The 12,824-nt window shown below is 43.2% G+C and overlaps 3 protein-coding genes across 7 annotated transcripts; 2 read left to right on the forward strand and 1 right to left on the reverse strand.

The window, feature by feature from the left end:
* The first annotated feature begins 2,646 nt into the window (after nucleotides 1-2,646).
* On the forward strand, nucleotides 2,647-7,117 carry LOC112899323. Of its 2 annotated transcripts, none has more exons than XM_025967750.1 (10): nucleotides 2,647-2,894; nucleotides 3,542-3,663; nucleotides 3,740-3,870; nucleotides 4,080-4,138; nucleotides 4,233-4,450; nucleotides 4,639-4,881; nucleotides 5,472-5,573; nucleotides 5,686-5,736; nucleotides 6,363-6,453; nucleotides 6,586-7,117. In XM_025967750.1, the coding sequence occupies exons 1-10, from the start codon at nucleotides 2,708-2,710 to the stop codon at nucleotides 6,738-6,740; spliced, it is 1,359 nt and encodes a 452-aa protein (XP_025823535.1). In that variant the 5' UTR covers nucleotides 2,647-2,707; the 3' UTR covers nucleotides 6,741-7,117. The 2 variants fall into 2 exon arrangements, with proteins under 2 accessions (XP_025823535.1, XP_025823536.1); XM_025967751.1 differs by having other exon boundaries at nucleotides 4,080-4,105.
* Nucleotides 7,112-11,237, reverse strand: LOC112899324. 4 transcript variants are annotated; one of them, XR_003230029.1, is made up of 9 exons: nucleotides 11,038-11,237; nucleotides 9,149-10,111; nucleotides 8,893-8,949; nucleotides 8,732-8,785; nucleotides 8,604-8,657; nucleotides 8,472-8,531; nucleotides 8,319-8,399; nucleotides 7,691-7,889; nucleotides 7,112-7,316 (listed from the first exon to the last, which is right to left on the reverse strand). XR_003230029.1 is itself a non-coding variant. In XM_025967755.1 (9 exons), exons 2-9 carry the CDS (start codon nucleotides 10,080-10,082, stop codon nucleotides 7,867-7,869), a joined length of 1,164 nt encoding a protein of 387 aa, XP_025823540.1. In that variant the 5' UTR covers nucleotides 10,083-10,111; nucleotides 11,038-11,235; the 3' UTR covers nucleotides 7,411-7,866. The 4 variants fall into 4 exon arrangements, 3 of the variants coding, with proteins under 3 accessions (XP_025823540.1, XP_025823538.1, XP_025823539.1); XM_025967755.1 differs by lacking the exon at nucleotides 7,112-7,316 and having other exon boundaries at nucleotides 7,411-7,889; nucleotides 9,149-9,745; nucleotides 9,845-10,111; nucleotides 11,038-11,235; XM_025967753.1 differs by lacking the exon at nucleotides 7,112-7,316 and having other exon boundaries at nucleotides 7,411-7,889.
* Nucleotides 11,238-11,688: 451 nt separating this feature from the next.
* Nucleotides 11,689-12,481, forward strand: LOC112900864. The gene is made up of 3 exons (XM_025969652.1): nucleotides 11,689-11,826; nucleotides 11,988-12,200; nucleotides 12,278-12,481. The coding sequence occupies exons 1-3, from the start codon at nucleotides 11,689-11,691 to the stop codon at nucleotides 12,479-12,481; spliced, it is 555 nt and encodes a 184-aa protein (XP_025825437.1).
* The last annotated feature ends 343 nt before the right edge of the window (nucleotides 12,482-12,824 follow it).

Raw genomic sequence — 12,824 nt, forward strand, 5'->3', positions numbered from 1 at the left:
TCGCGTTGGATTCGCTGTGTCACTTCAGGACAGTTCTGTTTTGTTCTCTGATTTAGCACATGGGCATGCATGACTCAGGACAGAATGTGTCGAGAGCAATGTGGCTCGGCAATGATTGTTTTGAAACACTTTCTTTGTTTAAACACAAACAGTTAAATGTTTTGCAACCATGACTGTAGAAGCATTAGCTGCCATCATGGTCGTGACCGTAGAAACGATTTAGTATACGATTGAACTACGAAACGAGATGTGATAACATTTTCAGGAATCGGCCACCTAAGAATTTGTATATTTGAACTTTCGACAAGTCTTTCTGAACGTAGCTTAACTCGCAAATGAGAGATCCTTAAACAGTTGCTTGTACTAGGAGCAAATCCTTATCAGTGGACTGTTGCGGTTCTGTACGCATACCGTTAGCACAATGCTGATGCAGTGATGCTTGCACAAAGTCGGTTAGCGCGATCAGATTAAGCCAACGTTTGAGTTTATTCCAAAATTGCGCACTTATTTACCCTTGGCAATGCTTTTCCTCCTTTCTTTAAAGTCTCGAAGCCTTCACCAACTTGTGCGTGAGTTCATCGTTTGTTAAACTAGCATTCATGTATCGCACGGGAACCGGTTGCGGGAAGAAATTTTGATATTTGATATTTAATTCGCACTTCTCACTTTTTTAACCTCATTTCGCAAGCCTTTCAAAATATAACCCTTTGCCTACGAATTGTTTCGATTTGGAGGATTTTTCTCCTTTTCTTAATTTCTCACTTTTCTTTTTCGTTTTTAGTCTACAATCCAAGTGAATGGACTATTTGGCCCCTTGACCATGTCCATCTGTCGCGTTCCTCTTCGTCTCCGTCTCCACAACTCCACCTCTTCATCTAAATCTACTGAATACGTGCAACCGTTGACATGCAAGTGTGCTCTGTCCAATCGGCATACTACTCTGAACTCTAAATCTATGAAGTCTGAACAATATACAAATTGAGTCATTTGAGTCTAAAAGTCTGTAATATGTATACTCAGTTACTGACCATTAGCCATGACGAGGACGACCGGAAGTGCAGGGTGGACCGCTGGAGGCTTGCTGCTTGCAACCGTGAAGCACTGGAGCCCCCGCCGGTCGTCGGCCCGTGCTGCAGCTGCAGTTGAAGAGCAGCACGGCTGCAGGCAAGGCCGCGGTGGTGCGGTCAAGCCGTTGAGGGGCCGCCACCGGCGCAGAATGGACAGGTCGTTGGCCCACTGCCGGCAAAGAACAGGGCATCGGGCAGGCCGCCGCCGCGAAGAACGGGCAGAGACGCCTAACGAGGTAGAGCAGCTGCCTCCGGCGAAGAACAGCAAGCGGATCGATGGCCTCCGCCGCCGGATTCACCTCCGCTACATGCGCCACTGCCCTTTCCGCTTCCACCAGATGCGCCGCCACGCCAAATGAGGCGATTCGTCAAAATTTTCCCCTCCAAAGTTTGCCTGCAACCTAAACGTGAGAGAAAAACAGCCTTTTCCGTTTATACCCCTAGGTAGATGAGGTTGTACTGAATCCACAGAGGGGTAATATTGGTAAAAATGAAAATCGTCCGGTTCGCATGGACCGGCCGGTTCACCATTCTAAAAAACCGGCCAGCTCTTCTGGTTTTTACCGGTCCAATTGCATGGAGGGTCTTTTAAGTGAACCGGACCGCTGCAGTCTCTGGTTCGCGGTTTTTTTTCCGATCGCCGGTCCGGTCCGATCCTAATAACTAGGGTTACATGGCGATGGCGGTGGAGGAGCTCGTGCTGCTCGCGCAGGACGGCAAGACGGTATCCCTAGGTGTGATCTCGGTGATTACAACGCCGTCGCCCACCGCATCCAAGGCGAAGGCTGAGGGTTTCCGGCTCGTTGTCGAGCAGAGCTACCACCTGTGCGCGATGAGGTGGATATGATGGAGGACGTCACATGCGCGTTGCTGTTGCCGAGCTCCGTGGCGGCGGCGGTCGACTACGCGTTTGAGGAGCTACTGGCTGGGCTCGACCACCCGACACGGCGGTGGTCAGTTATAGGCGCAGCCGTTCGACGACGTCCTCACACGGGCGGGCGGCCACGCAACAAGGACTCCTCCTGTGGATGCTAAGGGCCGGCAGCGGCGAGAGGGGGAAGAAGCAAGCGAGAGAGGAAAGGTTGCAGGAGAGGGAGCTTGGGCGCGGGTGTGGCAGCGGTTGGTGAGTGTGATTTTGGACGCGGCGGGCGGGGAATCACGGCAAGTGAAAAAAACTATTGGTTCGGGGCATAAACACTCACCAATTCGTGATTTTTATAGGTATATACTTCCTCCCACCTCTCTCGCTCCTTCTTGATGAGTTCAAAATGAGGGTACAGCGGGCTCGATCTGAGTAAGAAATATTTTTAATTATTTTTGATCTTTTATAGTATAGATTAATAACTAAATTGTTAGATACGAAATTTGACCAGGATAGCACAGGGCGAATCTGACCTATAAAGGCAAACGGAGTTTTTATTTTGTATATACAACCAATATTATTTGCATAATCACGCCGTCAGTGAGGCTTTAAGATTCGCGTGGCGCAACGAATCATCCCGGAAAGGAAAACAAAAGGCGCCATCACTTGCGGTGCGTTGCCACCTCCGAACCGAGTCACACGGCCACGCCCCCCTTGGTCCTTTCCCCCTTGCCTTTTTCGGGTCGGCTCGTCGCCTCCCCTTCCCTCCCCCTCCCCCATGGCCCGCCCCCGGAAGGCGAAGCCGCCGCCGCCACCCTCGCCGCCCAAGGCGGCGGCGCCGTCCCTCGCCGAGGCGCTGCTGCTGGCCACGGTCTGCATGGTGGGGCTCCCCGTTGAGGTGCAGGTCCGCGACGGATCCGCCTACGACGGCGTCCTCCACACCGCCTGCGTCAACGACGGATACGGTGAGCGACCGTAACCTCTTGCCCCTCCCACCCGTTCTCGTCGAAACCTGCCCGTTCGCGGGTCTCGTTGAGCGTGGCCGCGTTGGGTTTGATGGATCGCGGGATTGGCGTTCGGGACGTGATCCAACAGTGGGTGGAGTGGAACAGTGGATGCTGCCGGGCTAGTTGGTGGCCCCGTTTTCCTCTGCATCCATTTGATCTGCTTGGCGGGCGGGTGATTGTGGTCGCTGGGAGCTCGCCGGATGTTAGTTTTTGTTACGTCGGGATGGATTTGGAGGCGAGTGGCAGAGATCGCCGGGTTTGGTTCCCTCTGTGATGCAGCTATGCATGCTTTCTTTTGTTAGCGGCCAAGATCTCGTCGTTCCGTGGTCTTGGTTGAAGCGCTGATTTTGCATTGTCGTGGCACCACAGCATGATTGGATTCAAGGATAGATTACATGGAAAACTTATACGACATTTCTGAGATCATAGGAGCGGTCCTGATTTCTAGGGTGCAAGTAGAGTATGTGACAAATTTCCGGTCATCATTTATTCCTTGTTTGACTATACCGTCCGTGTCGTGAGTTGAAACGCCAAATGTTAAAAGATGAAAGCTTATTTTCCTGTTGCCAAAAAAAACATTGCATTGATGGTTTTATACTGAGCAGGTGTTGTGCTAAAGAAAGCAAAGAAGATAGCAAATGGGAAGGGAGACGCCAATCTGTCGCTGGGAGCATTTGTGGATACTCTTGTTGTTCACCCAGATGATCTTGTTCAAGTGATTGCAAAGGTAGGCTTAATTCAGTGGTACGTTACAAAGCATTGTCTAATCACTGGCGTTCATGACATCCTTTCCTTTTCCCCAGGGGCTCACACTACCCATTTTTGGTAGAACTCCTGATTGCAATGTGGTGGTTGCCAGTGGATCCTTGAAGCCTCAGACTTCATATGCAAACGACATGAAAATGTCTAAAACTGGAAATATATCTCCACTTGAGTATGTTCTCAAGTCAAGCTACGCATACTGTTTCATATTTATCCCTTTTGGATTGTATGTATGCATCATACTTGGCCCCAATGTAAATGACAAAGTGAATTTCCCCCTCATGCTGATTCAAAATGTAGATATCAAGCAATCTATTTAACTTGATTAAGTTCTTCATTCTTCTAATCGTTGTAACTCAATTAATACTATTTCTGTCACAGGCAAGTTGAGAAATGCACCATGGAGGGTAAGGAGAAAAATGCCACCGTCAATAAAAATGGTCAACATATGAATCCCTTTTGTTTCTTCTAGTACCAAGATAGTATTTTTTTTACCCTTTTTCTTCTTTGCGTTAAACCTGCTCAATTTCTCAGTTAGTGGTAATGCTACAAGTGTCAGCCCTTCTCCCGGACATGTGGGGCCATATTTGTCCATGAATGGGGTTTCCGGGTCTGCAACTATGGGGCCTAAAGTTGATGTTGTTTCAAGCTCAGTTATACCCGCACCCATGGTGACTTCAGATGTTAAAACCTCTCAACCAGCCAATAATTCGGCTACCAAGATTGTCACATCAAGCAAAACCAATGCTAAGGTGAACTCCTTTAATTTGAATTGTGAGACTGACAGTTCTCTAGTGATCTGACTTCTGACCTACAAGTATTGCTTGCTGATTTTATCTTTTGTTTTGACCCTTCTCTAGCTGTACAAATTTATTGAAATGCCAATCGTTCTATGACTGTTTCTTTTCCATGTTAATAGAGCAATGGTCCATTATTTCAGGAATTTAAACTCAATCCTTGTGCAAAGGTCTTTTCTCCATCTTTTGCAAGCTCTAGACAAGCACATGCAGCTGCGCCCCCTGTTAACTCAAACTACATCTCACACTGTGCCCCTGAAGTACCAACGGGCATACCTGTATATGAGCCAAAATCTGCACCAGGCGTTTCATCTCTATCCAACAAGATTCATTGCAGTAACCTGTCTCCTGCAAATTATGCCATTTCACCTCAATATGTTCAGTCAGTAAGTACTTCAATTTATTTCTTATGTGCTTTATGATTGTTTCAATAGTTTTGCCTGTCATTGGATAAAGTGGGAAATATCACATAGGAACTTGTATCATGCCTCCCTGAGGCCAAGTTGATTGCTACACATGGGTTACTCCATTATTATTTGTTCTATATTTGAGCTCTTGCACTTGCTCCTATGCACATGCTTTGTGGTTGAGCTATGCAAGCCATTGCTATTTATTACCTATCTAATCTGATTTTTCTGCTGGGTCAAATGAATAATTTGAACCTGTAGCAGATTGTCCACACCAACTTTCAGCTTATCAGCTTTAATTTCATTCCGATGCAAGGAACGTGACACCTCCTTTTCCTCTAAACTGTCTTTTTTAATTAAAAAACTAGCTCACATGCAAATGTATTTTTGATGTTTGAAGGCTTATTTTAACAACTTTTCTTTTATGTTCTGCAATTGTACTTTGTGCAAGTATATGTGCAAATACACCTAAATTTGATCTTGCTTGCTTCCTACCTCTATCATGAATGTTTGATTCTAACATTATCATACTTCTAAATTCTAATACTGCTTAAATTTTTGCATCATAGGTCGTGGGGCATAATGCATCCAGGCTAGATCCAGCTAGAATTGGCACACCATACCATCCCATGCAAATGGGAGCATCCTACAATAGCCCTAGTCCTCAGCATGTAAGTTTGCATGCTCTTTAAATGAGATTGCTCATCTACTTTTTATTCTTTTGGGTAAAATTATGCTCATGTCTCCAAAATTATATATTAAATTTATGTGATGACATGATAGGTGATGACCGGGAAGTTCAGTCCTGTTGTTTATGTTCACCCAATTTCTCAGGTGAGTGATTCACAACTATTGATTGTCTTAAGACTTTAGTGGATATATCAAGACTAGGAAGACGATGCAAAGAATTGCTTTGCTATATTTATATGACTTGTGCGATAGTCCCCATTTCATAGAGACAGATATGCCATCTGTGTTGCTTTATCGGCAGAATAGGCAGAAATTATCCAAATCTTACTTGAGAATTCAATTTTCCATCTACTAAAAAATTCAATTTTCCATCTACTAAAACCTAGACCTTGGGTAAAGTATTTTAGCTTTACACTCCAGCAACTGTGATTGTTCTTCTCATGTGATGGATCTTTGCTGCCAGTCCTGATGTTGCACAGGTTGTTGTTTTACATACCAACATAGAAGTTTTTTGTGAGTGTTCTTACTTGATCAACCTAGACCTTGGGTAAAGTGTTGACACAGATTGATGAATGTTTTGTTCATGTTCTTACTTGATAACTTAATTTTCTGTCTAATAAAACCTTACTTGATCTTTGTGCAACAGTCCCCATTCCAGTTCGTTAGTTAACTGGAATGATTTTTTTTTTTCTGTTGGAACTGTTCTTTTCTGTTACTTTTGATCAGTTAACCTATTTAATCTTTTCATTGACTCTTGATTCTCATTGAAGGATGCAATACATGGAACACCCATTGGTTCTCAAGGATGGCCTCGCCCTGTGATGTTGAATTCATACCAAGCTAGCATGCAGAAGTTCCAAGGTAACGGACCTAAGTCATGGTTGAGACTACTGTAGAAATGATATTGCAATGTTTAGGTTCAGTTTCTTTTTCTTGAATGGAAGATACATATTTCAACTGACAATGGAAGTACATGCAAAATCTTTTCTCCAGGAAACGCCCCTGTATATTTGGCCCCTCAAGTCATGGCAACTGGGAATCTGCCATTGGAGGTACCAAGCCCTGCACCACTTGTGCAGCCGTTCCAGGCAATTCATCCCATCATGGTTCCTGCTGCAAGCAGCATGATCCCAGGCAAATACATGTAAACTTGTCAGACCAATGTGACATCTCCTTTTGTTAGAAGAATCCTGGTTTACCCCTTTGGTTTGGGGTATGTCTCTTGTCTCAAAGGACTCACGATTTTGCCTAGTCTCCTGATTCACTTGTCAGTTGCTGGTCTGTGTCCGTATTTTAGTTGGAAGGGCTTTGCAACTTTTGCCATTCTTCATAGTTTGTGTGGGTTTCTGAAATATTCTTTTTAGGTGGGTTCCATACTTCCATGGGGGAGTAATATGAAATAGAGAGAAGATTGCAGCAATTCTTTGTTTTGTCTTAGCAATACCTTTTCTTCTTCCAAGAGATGTACAATGTGACATTGTGAATGATTAAGATAGTGAAGGCCTTATTTCACAAGGCTAATGTACATTCATCTTGCTAAGTGTAACTGCTTCTGATCAACATTTGTATTGCTGTCAACATAACTCGTTATTTGTTGGAAGGGCTTTGCAAATCTTCGAGTGGCCGTGCTGAGCCTAAATAATCTTTTGTTGTAAAGCTTTCCTGGGACCATGATATGGCAAAAAGTTAAGATCATCTTGTATGAGGTTGATCTGCTTGACAGCCTGGTAACAATAGCAAGGCAACGACACAGTTAAAAGAATTCTGCAAATAAACTTAGTCATGCTCAATATGAAGGGACACAATTTGTTGCAAGTATTTTGGGGAAATTAGGTAATAGCAGAGACGAGTAGCACTTGCCAGTTATCTTTAGAATCAGTGTTCCTGATGCTTTGAGAATAAGGCTTAAATGTCATAAGCCATGTGTACAATAAAAACTGAAGATTCAGATGTGGCTTTCCTAAATATGCTAAGTCTATTAAGTATGTTTCTTTTTCTATTTACAGTTCTACTGCATGAGTACTTGAGGCGTCTCTACTGAATCTCTCACCAATAACTGAGAGCAACAAAACTAAATTGTAACGATAAGAGTCTAGACCTAAAGCATTGAGCCATTCGCTACAACTCCAGCTCCCCATGCAACTGAAATTATGATAAGATTGGTGGAAACATTCCAGAGTCCAGACTGCAAGCTTCCACCAAACAACAGGAGCTGTGTTGCATTTCTTGAAACTTGATCTCTGCTTTCATTTGCTGTCAAACTTCATTTCATGTTCATCGTGCAGGGTGCACATCATCTGGAATTACAAATTTAAACACCACAGTAGTTTATTAGCTCTTGCAGTAAAAAAAGAAGACTTTTAACAAGAGAATATACAGGTAATGCCTGTACATATTTATATGGATATGGTGTACTGCCTGTACTTAAGCTTCAGCCGTAGGCACAGCTCCTCTAAAAATTGGTTAGAATAAGTTATGGCCTAGTTACACATGGCAGACAACAAATCTAGCATGTGCTTAGCACTGTACAAGAAAGTGTAGGGTAATAACTAGACATCTTGGATATATTTTCAGTAAATATAAGTTTGCTACATGCATAGGAATTTTTATTTTGCACAGATAAAAGGGTATAATCAAATGATTACAGTCCTATCTGACCTGGATTCAGATGTCGTTGAAGATGCCACTAGAAACAGTCAAAGTAAAGGTGAAGGATTAGTTTTTACCTGAGGCGCCTGACTTTAAGCCATCAACTCCTTTCAGGACACTGGTCTGTGTCTTCAGCCGCTCAGATTGTTCCGTAATATCTAAATATTCACACTCAGAGTATAAGACCATGGCCAGTTCAAAATGTGGGAAATATTGGGCTCATACATCACCTGATGGCTCCTTAGAACTCTGCTGCTCACTATTTGCAGAATTTGGCTGATCTCCGACGCCTGAAGAAATACCCCACTTAATGGTCACTTTCAATAACAAATGTGAATCAGGAGTATAAAATTATATTGTACCTGATGTTATCTTGATCTCATCAGTAATTATTGCATCAACATTCTGAGTTTGGCCTGCCAGGAGAAAGAGCGCATAAACTGCATGCACTATGCCAGCTATATTTCAAGCATATAATTATAGACCTTACCAGAAGTTTCCTTAACCACATCCATTACTTGAACATTAAGCAGTTGCCTTCCCTCTATAGCAACCAAAGGAAAAGAAATCAGGCTACATTAGTTTAAATCTCTTTGAACCCATAGTAATGTTCATTTCAATTTGATGAGTGTAATAAAAACTATATTTAACCTGGAGAATCCTTGACTACTACATCCACAAGAGCAGTGTTTGTTTTTTCACCTATCACTACAAAAGGAAAATTTTACAAACATTAATGTGGCAAAGATTTATGAGATTGAAAACTCAGATGGGAAATGCAGTTTCCTGGTAATCATGTATAAACAGGGTTGGAAAGTTTCTAAACTTGTCTGCGGGACAAAACAGTTTTGAGATTTCTAGTCAATGATCTGAAACTCAGCAGGACATCGGATCCAGCAAAGCATACCTGATGACTCCTTAGTTTCATTTGAAGACTCCGAATCTTTCTGAAACTCATTGACAGACTTCTTTCCAGGAAGTTCATTTTGATTATCCACTTGTTTGCATGGTACCAATACAGGACGGGCGGATTTAATTGGCACGGCAGCAACTGATGATTGTGTGATCACAGGTTCAGTATCCTGCTTGGCCAAAGTTCTCATTTCAGGATTACTGGGTGAAATTGATACAGGTACTGCTGCTAGAACAGCAGAACCCATGTAAGGCCTTGGAGCAAGAGGGACAGTGTGCTTAGCAATAGTTTTCTCAGCAGGCCTCCTCATCTGCAGAGGCTTTGCAAGTGTAACATCCTCCAAGTGGATTGGCACAGGAGGAGCTGCTTGCATGAGGATTGCTGATGCTCGCTTTCGAACTTGGCTTGGTCGAAGCATGGGGAGCTCTGGGGCAAGGTCATCCTTAGGTGTTATTGGACGGAGATTATTTTCATCTGGAACCCAACCTTTGAGCACCTGATTGTCCTTCACTTTTACCGTAATGAGGGCAAATCCAGGAATTTTCTTTGTCAGCTTGCCAACAAAATGCTTGCCGAGAACGTCATCCTTTCCTGAATTACGTTGCAGAGGAGCATTGTTATGATAGGATGCTTGGTTGTCAGAATTATTCACCGTGTTAGCAGAATTCCTAGGTCGACCAGACCGATTACCATGAGCACTGCCACCTGATGTATGGCTGGCCTGCAGCCCATCCTGTCGAATACTCAAGCCATCTTGTGTGCAGCGAAGAGGTGGGACACTCTGAATGGGTTGTGCTTTTTGTGGTACATCATATACAGGGTACTCGTATTTCCTTGGGCGACCACGCTTGCGCTTTGCACCAGAAGTTGATGACTGCTCCATGGACAGAGCTTCACTAGGTGCATCTTTATCCCCTTCTGATGCCATCTTTACTTGTTTTGTTCAAGCAGCTGAATCTGAAAAGGGTAAGAATAACTTATTGGTGTCAATCGGCATTTGTTTTCCTACTTTTTCTCCTCTAAACATGAAAAGTGGTGCTGTGCAAGAAATGCCATAAAAAATGAGAAGGGTGACAAAACATGATGATAAGTTACTAGAATACACATGGTTCATCAGTCTGTATTCCAATAATGAAATCCAATGAAGGCAGTTCTTGTAGAGCAATTATCACATGCTACATGGCGCAGTCTGCAACCAACAACGTAAAAAGCAAAATTGGCTGGTGGACACCCTTCAAACATGGATTTTGCTACAGACCACTAAAAAGGAATGTCTTTGCCAAAAGACTCCACAAATCAGTGGCAATTTGCTGCTGGACACTAATAATATTTTTTCTGTTTTGCTGACATCTCAAATTTTCTGAGCTACCCAATTAAACTGATCAATGAACTGATCTGATCTTGAACAGAAATCGAAACAAAAGAACTGCATAACCGCAGGTATCAACAAGTCGTAATTAGTCACAAATCAACACAAGCTTATTTCACCAAATAGAAGGATCCTTGGGGGTAAAACGCAACAGAGCATGGGAATCATCAAACCTAGACCTGGAATCAAACGGACGACCCACAGTACCGGAAGGATTTTTCACGAGGATTAAAAGCAAAGATATATGCATATTTTCTGGTTCTGAATGTTATACAGCATCATGTCGCAGCGTGAAAGGTTAATAATCGGAGGTTAATCAGAACCTATATGGACCAGGGGCGGACCCAGCATAGGACATGGGTGTACACATGTACACCCGATAATTCTTGCAAAAGAAATAGAAGTTAGTAGGTAATATATTGTAACTGGATTCAGATCCAAATACAAATAGTTTTGTTAGGGTTTGGGGTGCTCCGTCTCGCACAGCAGAAGGAAAGAGAAGGGGCGGGCATACCTGGAGGATGCGCTCGTCGCCGGCAAAGGGCTGGGCGAAGACAGGACAAATGGCGCCGCCGCTCGGTCGTCGCCGCCAGGGAAGGAAGAGCACGGGAGGAGAGAGTCCGAGAGAAGGGAAAGGTTCAAGAAACAGAGGGAGGAGATGAACGTGAGGCCCTGAGCCCTGAGCGGGAGGGCTGTCAATGAGCCGAGCTCGGGCTCGCCTGCCAACCAAAGCTGGAGGATCCCAAGCCGTGGTCGATCCGAGGCCGAGATATTCTGAACTTTTACTTTTACGGTAATGCTACAAAATGATTATAAAACTGATGTTCGAAATCTTAAAAAAATTGGACACTCCGATATATGTTGCAATAGTTAAGTATCGATATTGCAACTATTATTTCTATATATTTTATAGTAAATATTGCATGAAATATAGTGTCCATATTGCGGTAGAAACTTTTTATACCAAAATCAAACCATATAGTCATTTTTTAAAATGTTGCAAATAGTGATCACTGATGTTTCACTAAGTAATTTTTAATGTTTCGTCGGAGCGTCCTATGAAAAAAAATTTATCGGATGTTCAGGCGCCGCTTGCGGCGTCGTAATTTTTTTATTGGAGACCACGGCAGAGCAACTTTGTGAAACATCAGTGATCACTAACAATATGGAGCTAATGAACAATCAAATGCCATACTTATTGCCTGATGAATACTCCAAGGTTGCTAACAAGGATTGCCACCCAATGTGTGAAGGGATGAAACTTGTCCTGAATCGCTATCGCTTTGATGTCAAACCAGAGATAGTGAGCTCCCTACCTCATTCCCTAACATAAAATGCTTTGCACGTGATAGCTCCATGTGCACTTGCGAGCCCTTAAAACTGACTTATCTGTATACAGTATTTTAACAGAAAATTTTGCCTTATGCTCTATTTTAGTGATGTATCGATGCTTCTTGTATTCAGATTAATAGAAGTATTATTGAGGCGACTGGTCTTGTATATGAATGTGATTTTAATGTGAAAAAACATGCTGAATCCTTGCACTATGCTGGTGAGCACCTTAAGGAGATATCTGGCATTGACTTTGAGGATTGGGATTTACTCAAACTTGCAACTGCTCTCATGATAGTAGGTTACCCTAAAGGTGAACAAACTGTAGCTGGCAATCTTAAAAAGGTAAATCATAATATTTTGCAAACATGCTGTCAGGTTGTTGCTCATTCAATTAATGGCCCAAAGTGTGTTTCTTTCAGCTTTTTGGAGATGACTATTCAACGCTGGTAGAGGATGCACCTAAGTATAAAAACAAAGGGTTACGAGAGGTGGCTTGCTACAGAGTCTATGAAGAAATGCTGTGGGCCCGTAAAGTAAGGTTTAAGGCGCTGCGGCACTTGGCTGCTTTAATCAGGACAGCCCATGAAGCCTATGATACTGAACAAGTGATGAGCCATGAGTGATCCTAGAGTAGTGTTGCTAGGCTCCGAACCTTCCAGCTGTGGCTGCCCAGGCAGAACTCAGAAGGTTACAGCGCAACTGCAAGTGTTTGGCCACATCTAGCTATTCAGGCGACCGCTTGCCTCTCTTATATCACGTCATCAGAGAAACTTACATGACATGCTAATAATGAAAATAAAACCAAAATAAAGAACCCCATTAGAAATAGCCTCGGTCTTTGCTTTAAAAGTGAGATAGGCAAAGCTGAACACGTCGCAATAGAACAATTTTCTTTTTGAACCACGCAATGTAACAACTTTGAAACATTACTTAATCTTTTTTGTTCATAGCAAATTACAGGCATTT

This window comes from Panicum hallii, chromosome 7 (assembly GCF_002211085.1).
Source record: "Panicum hallii strain FIL2 chromosome 7, PHallii_v3.1, whole genome shotgun sequence".
NCBI lineage: Eukaryota > Viridiplantae > Streptophyta > Magnoliopsida > Poales > Poaceae > Panicum > Panicum hallii.

Bases quoted from the DNA above. Each gene is read 5' to 3' on its own strand.
- LOC112899323 (XM_025967750.1), top strand. From the start codon at position 2,708: ATGGCCCGCCCCCGGAAGGCGAAGCCGCCGCCGCCACCCTCGCCGCCC. The intron at 3,871-4,079 runs GTATGTTCTCAA...TTTCTGTCACAG, and splicing joins GGAAATATATCTCCACTTGA to GCAAGTTGAGAAATGCACCA. The intron at 4,451-4,638 runs GTGAACTCCTTT...CCATTATTTCAG, and splicing joins CAAGCAAAACCAATGCTAAG to GAATTTAAACTCAATCCTTG.
- LOC112899324 (XM_025967753.1), bottom strand. From the start codon at position 10,082: ATGGCATCAGAAGGGGATAAAGATGCACCTAGTGAAGCTCTGTCCATG. The intron at 8,658-8,731 runs GTAAGGTCTATA...TTCTCCTGGCAG, and splicing joins TGTGGTTAAGGAAACTTCTG to GCCAAACTCAGAATGTTGAT. The intron at 8,400-8,471 runs GTGATGTATGAG...GTGAATATTTAG, and splicing joins GAGTTCTAAGGAGCCATCAG to ATATTACGGAACAATCTGAG.
- LOC112900864 (XM_025969652.1), top strand. From the start codon at position 11,689: ATGGAGCTAATGAACAATCAAATGCCATACTTATTGCCTGATGAATAC. The intron at 11,827-11,987 runs GTGAGCTCCCTA...TCTTGTATTCAG, and splicing joins TTGATGTCAAACCAGAGATA to ATTAATAGAAGTATTATTGA. The intron at 12,201-12,277 runs GTAAATCATAAT...TGTTTCTTTCAG, and splicing joins TAGCTGGCAATCTTAAAAAG to CTTTTTGGAGATGACTATTC.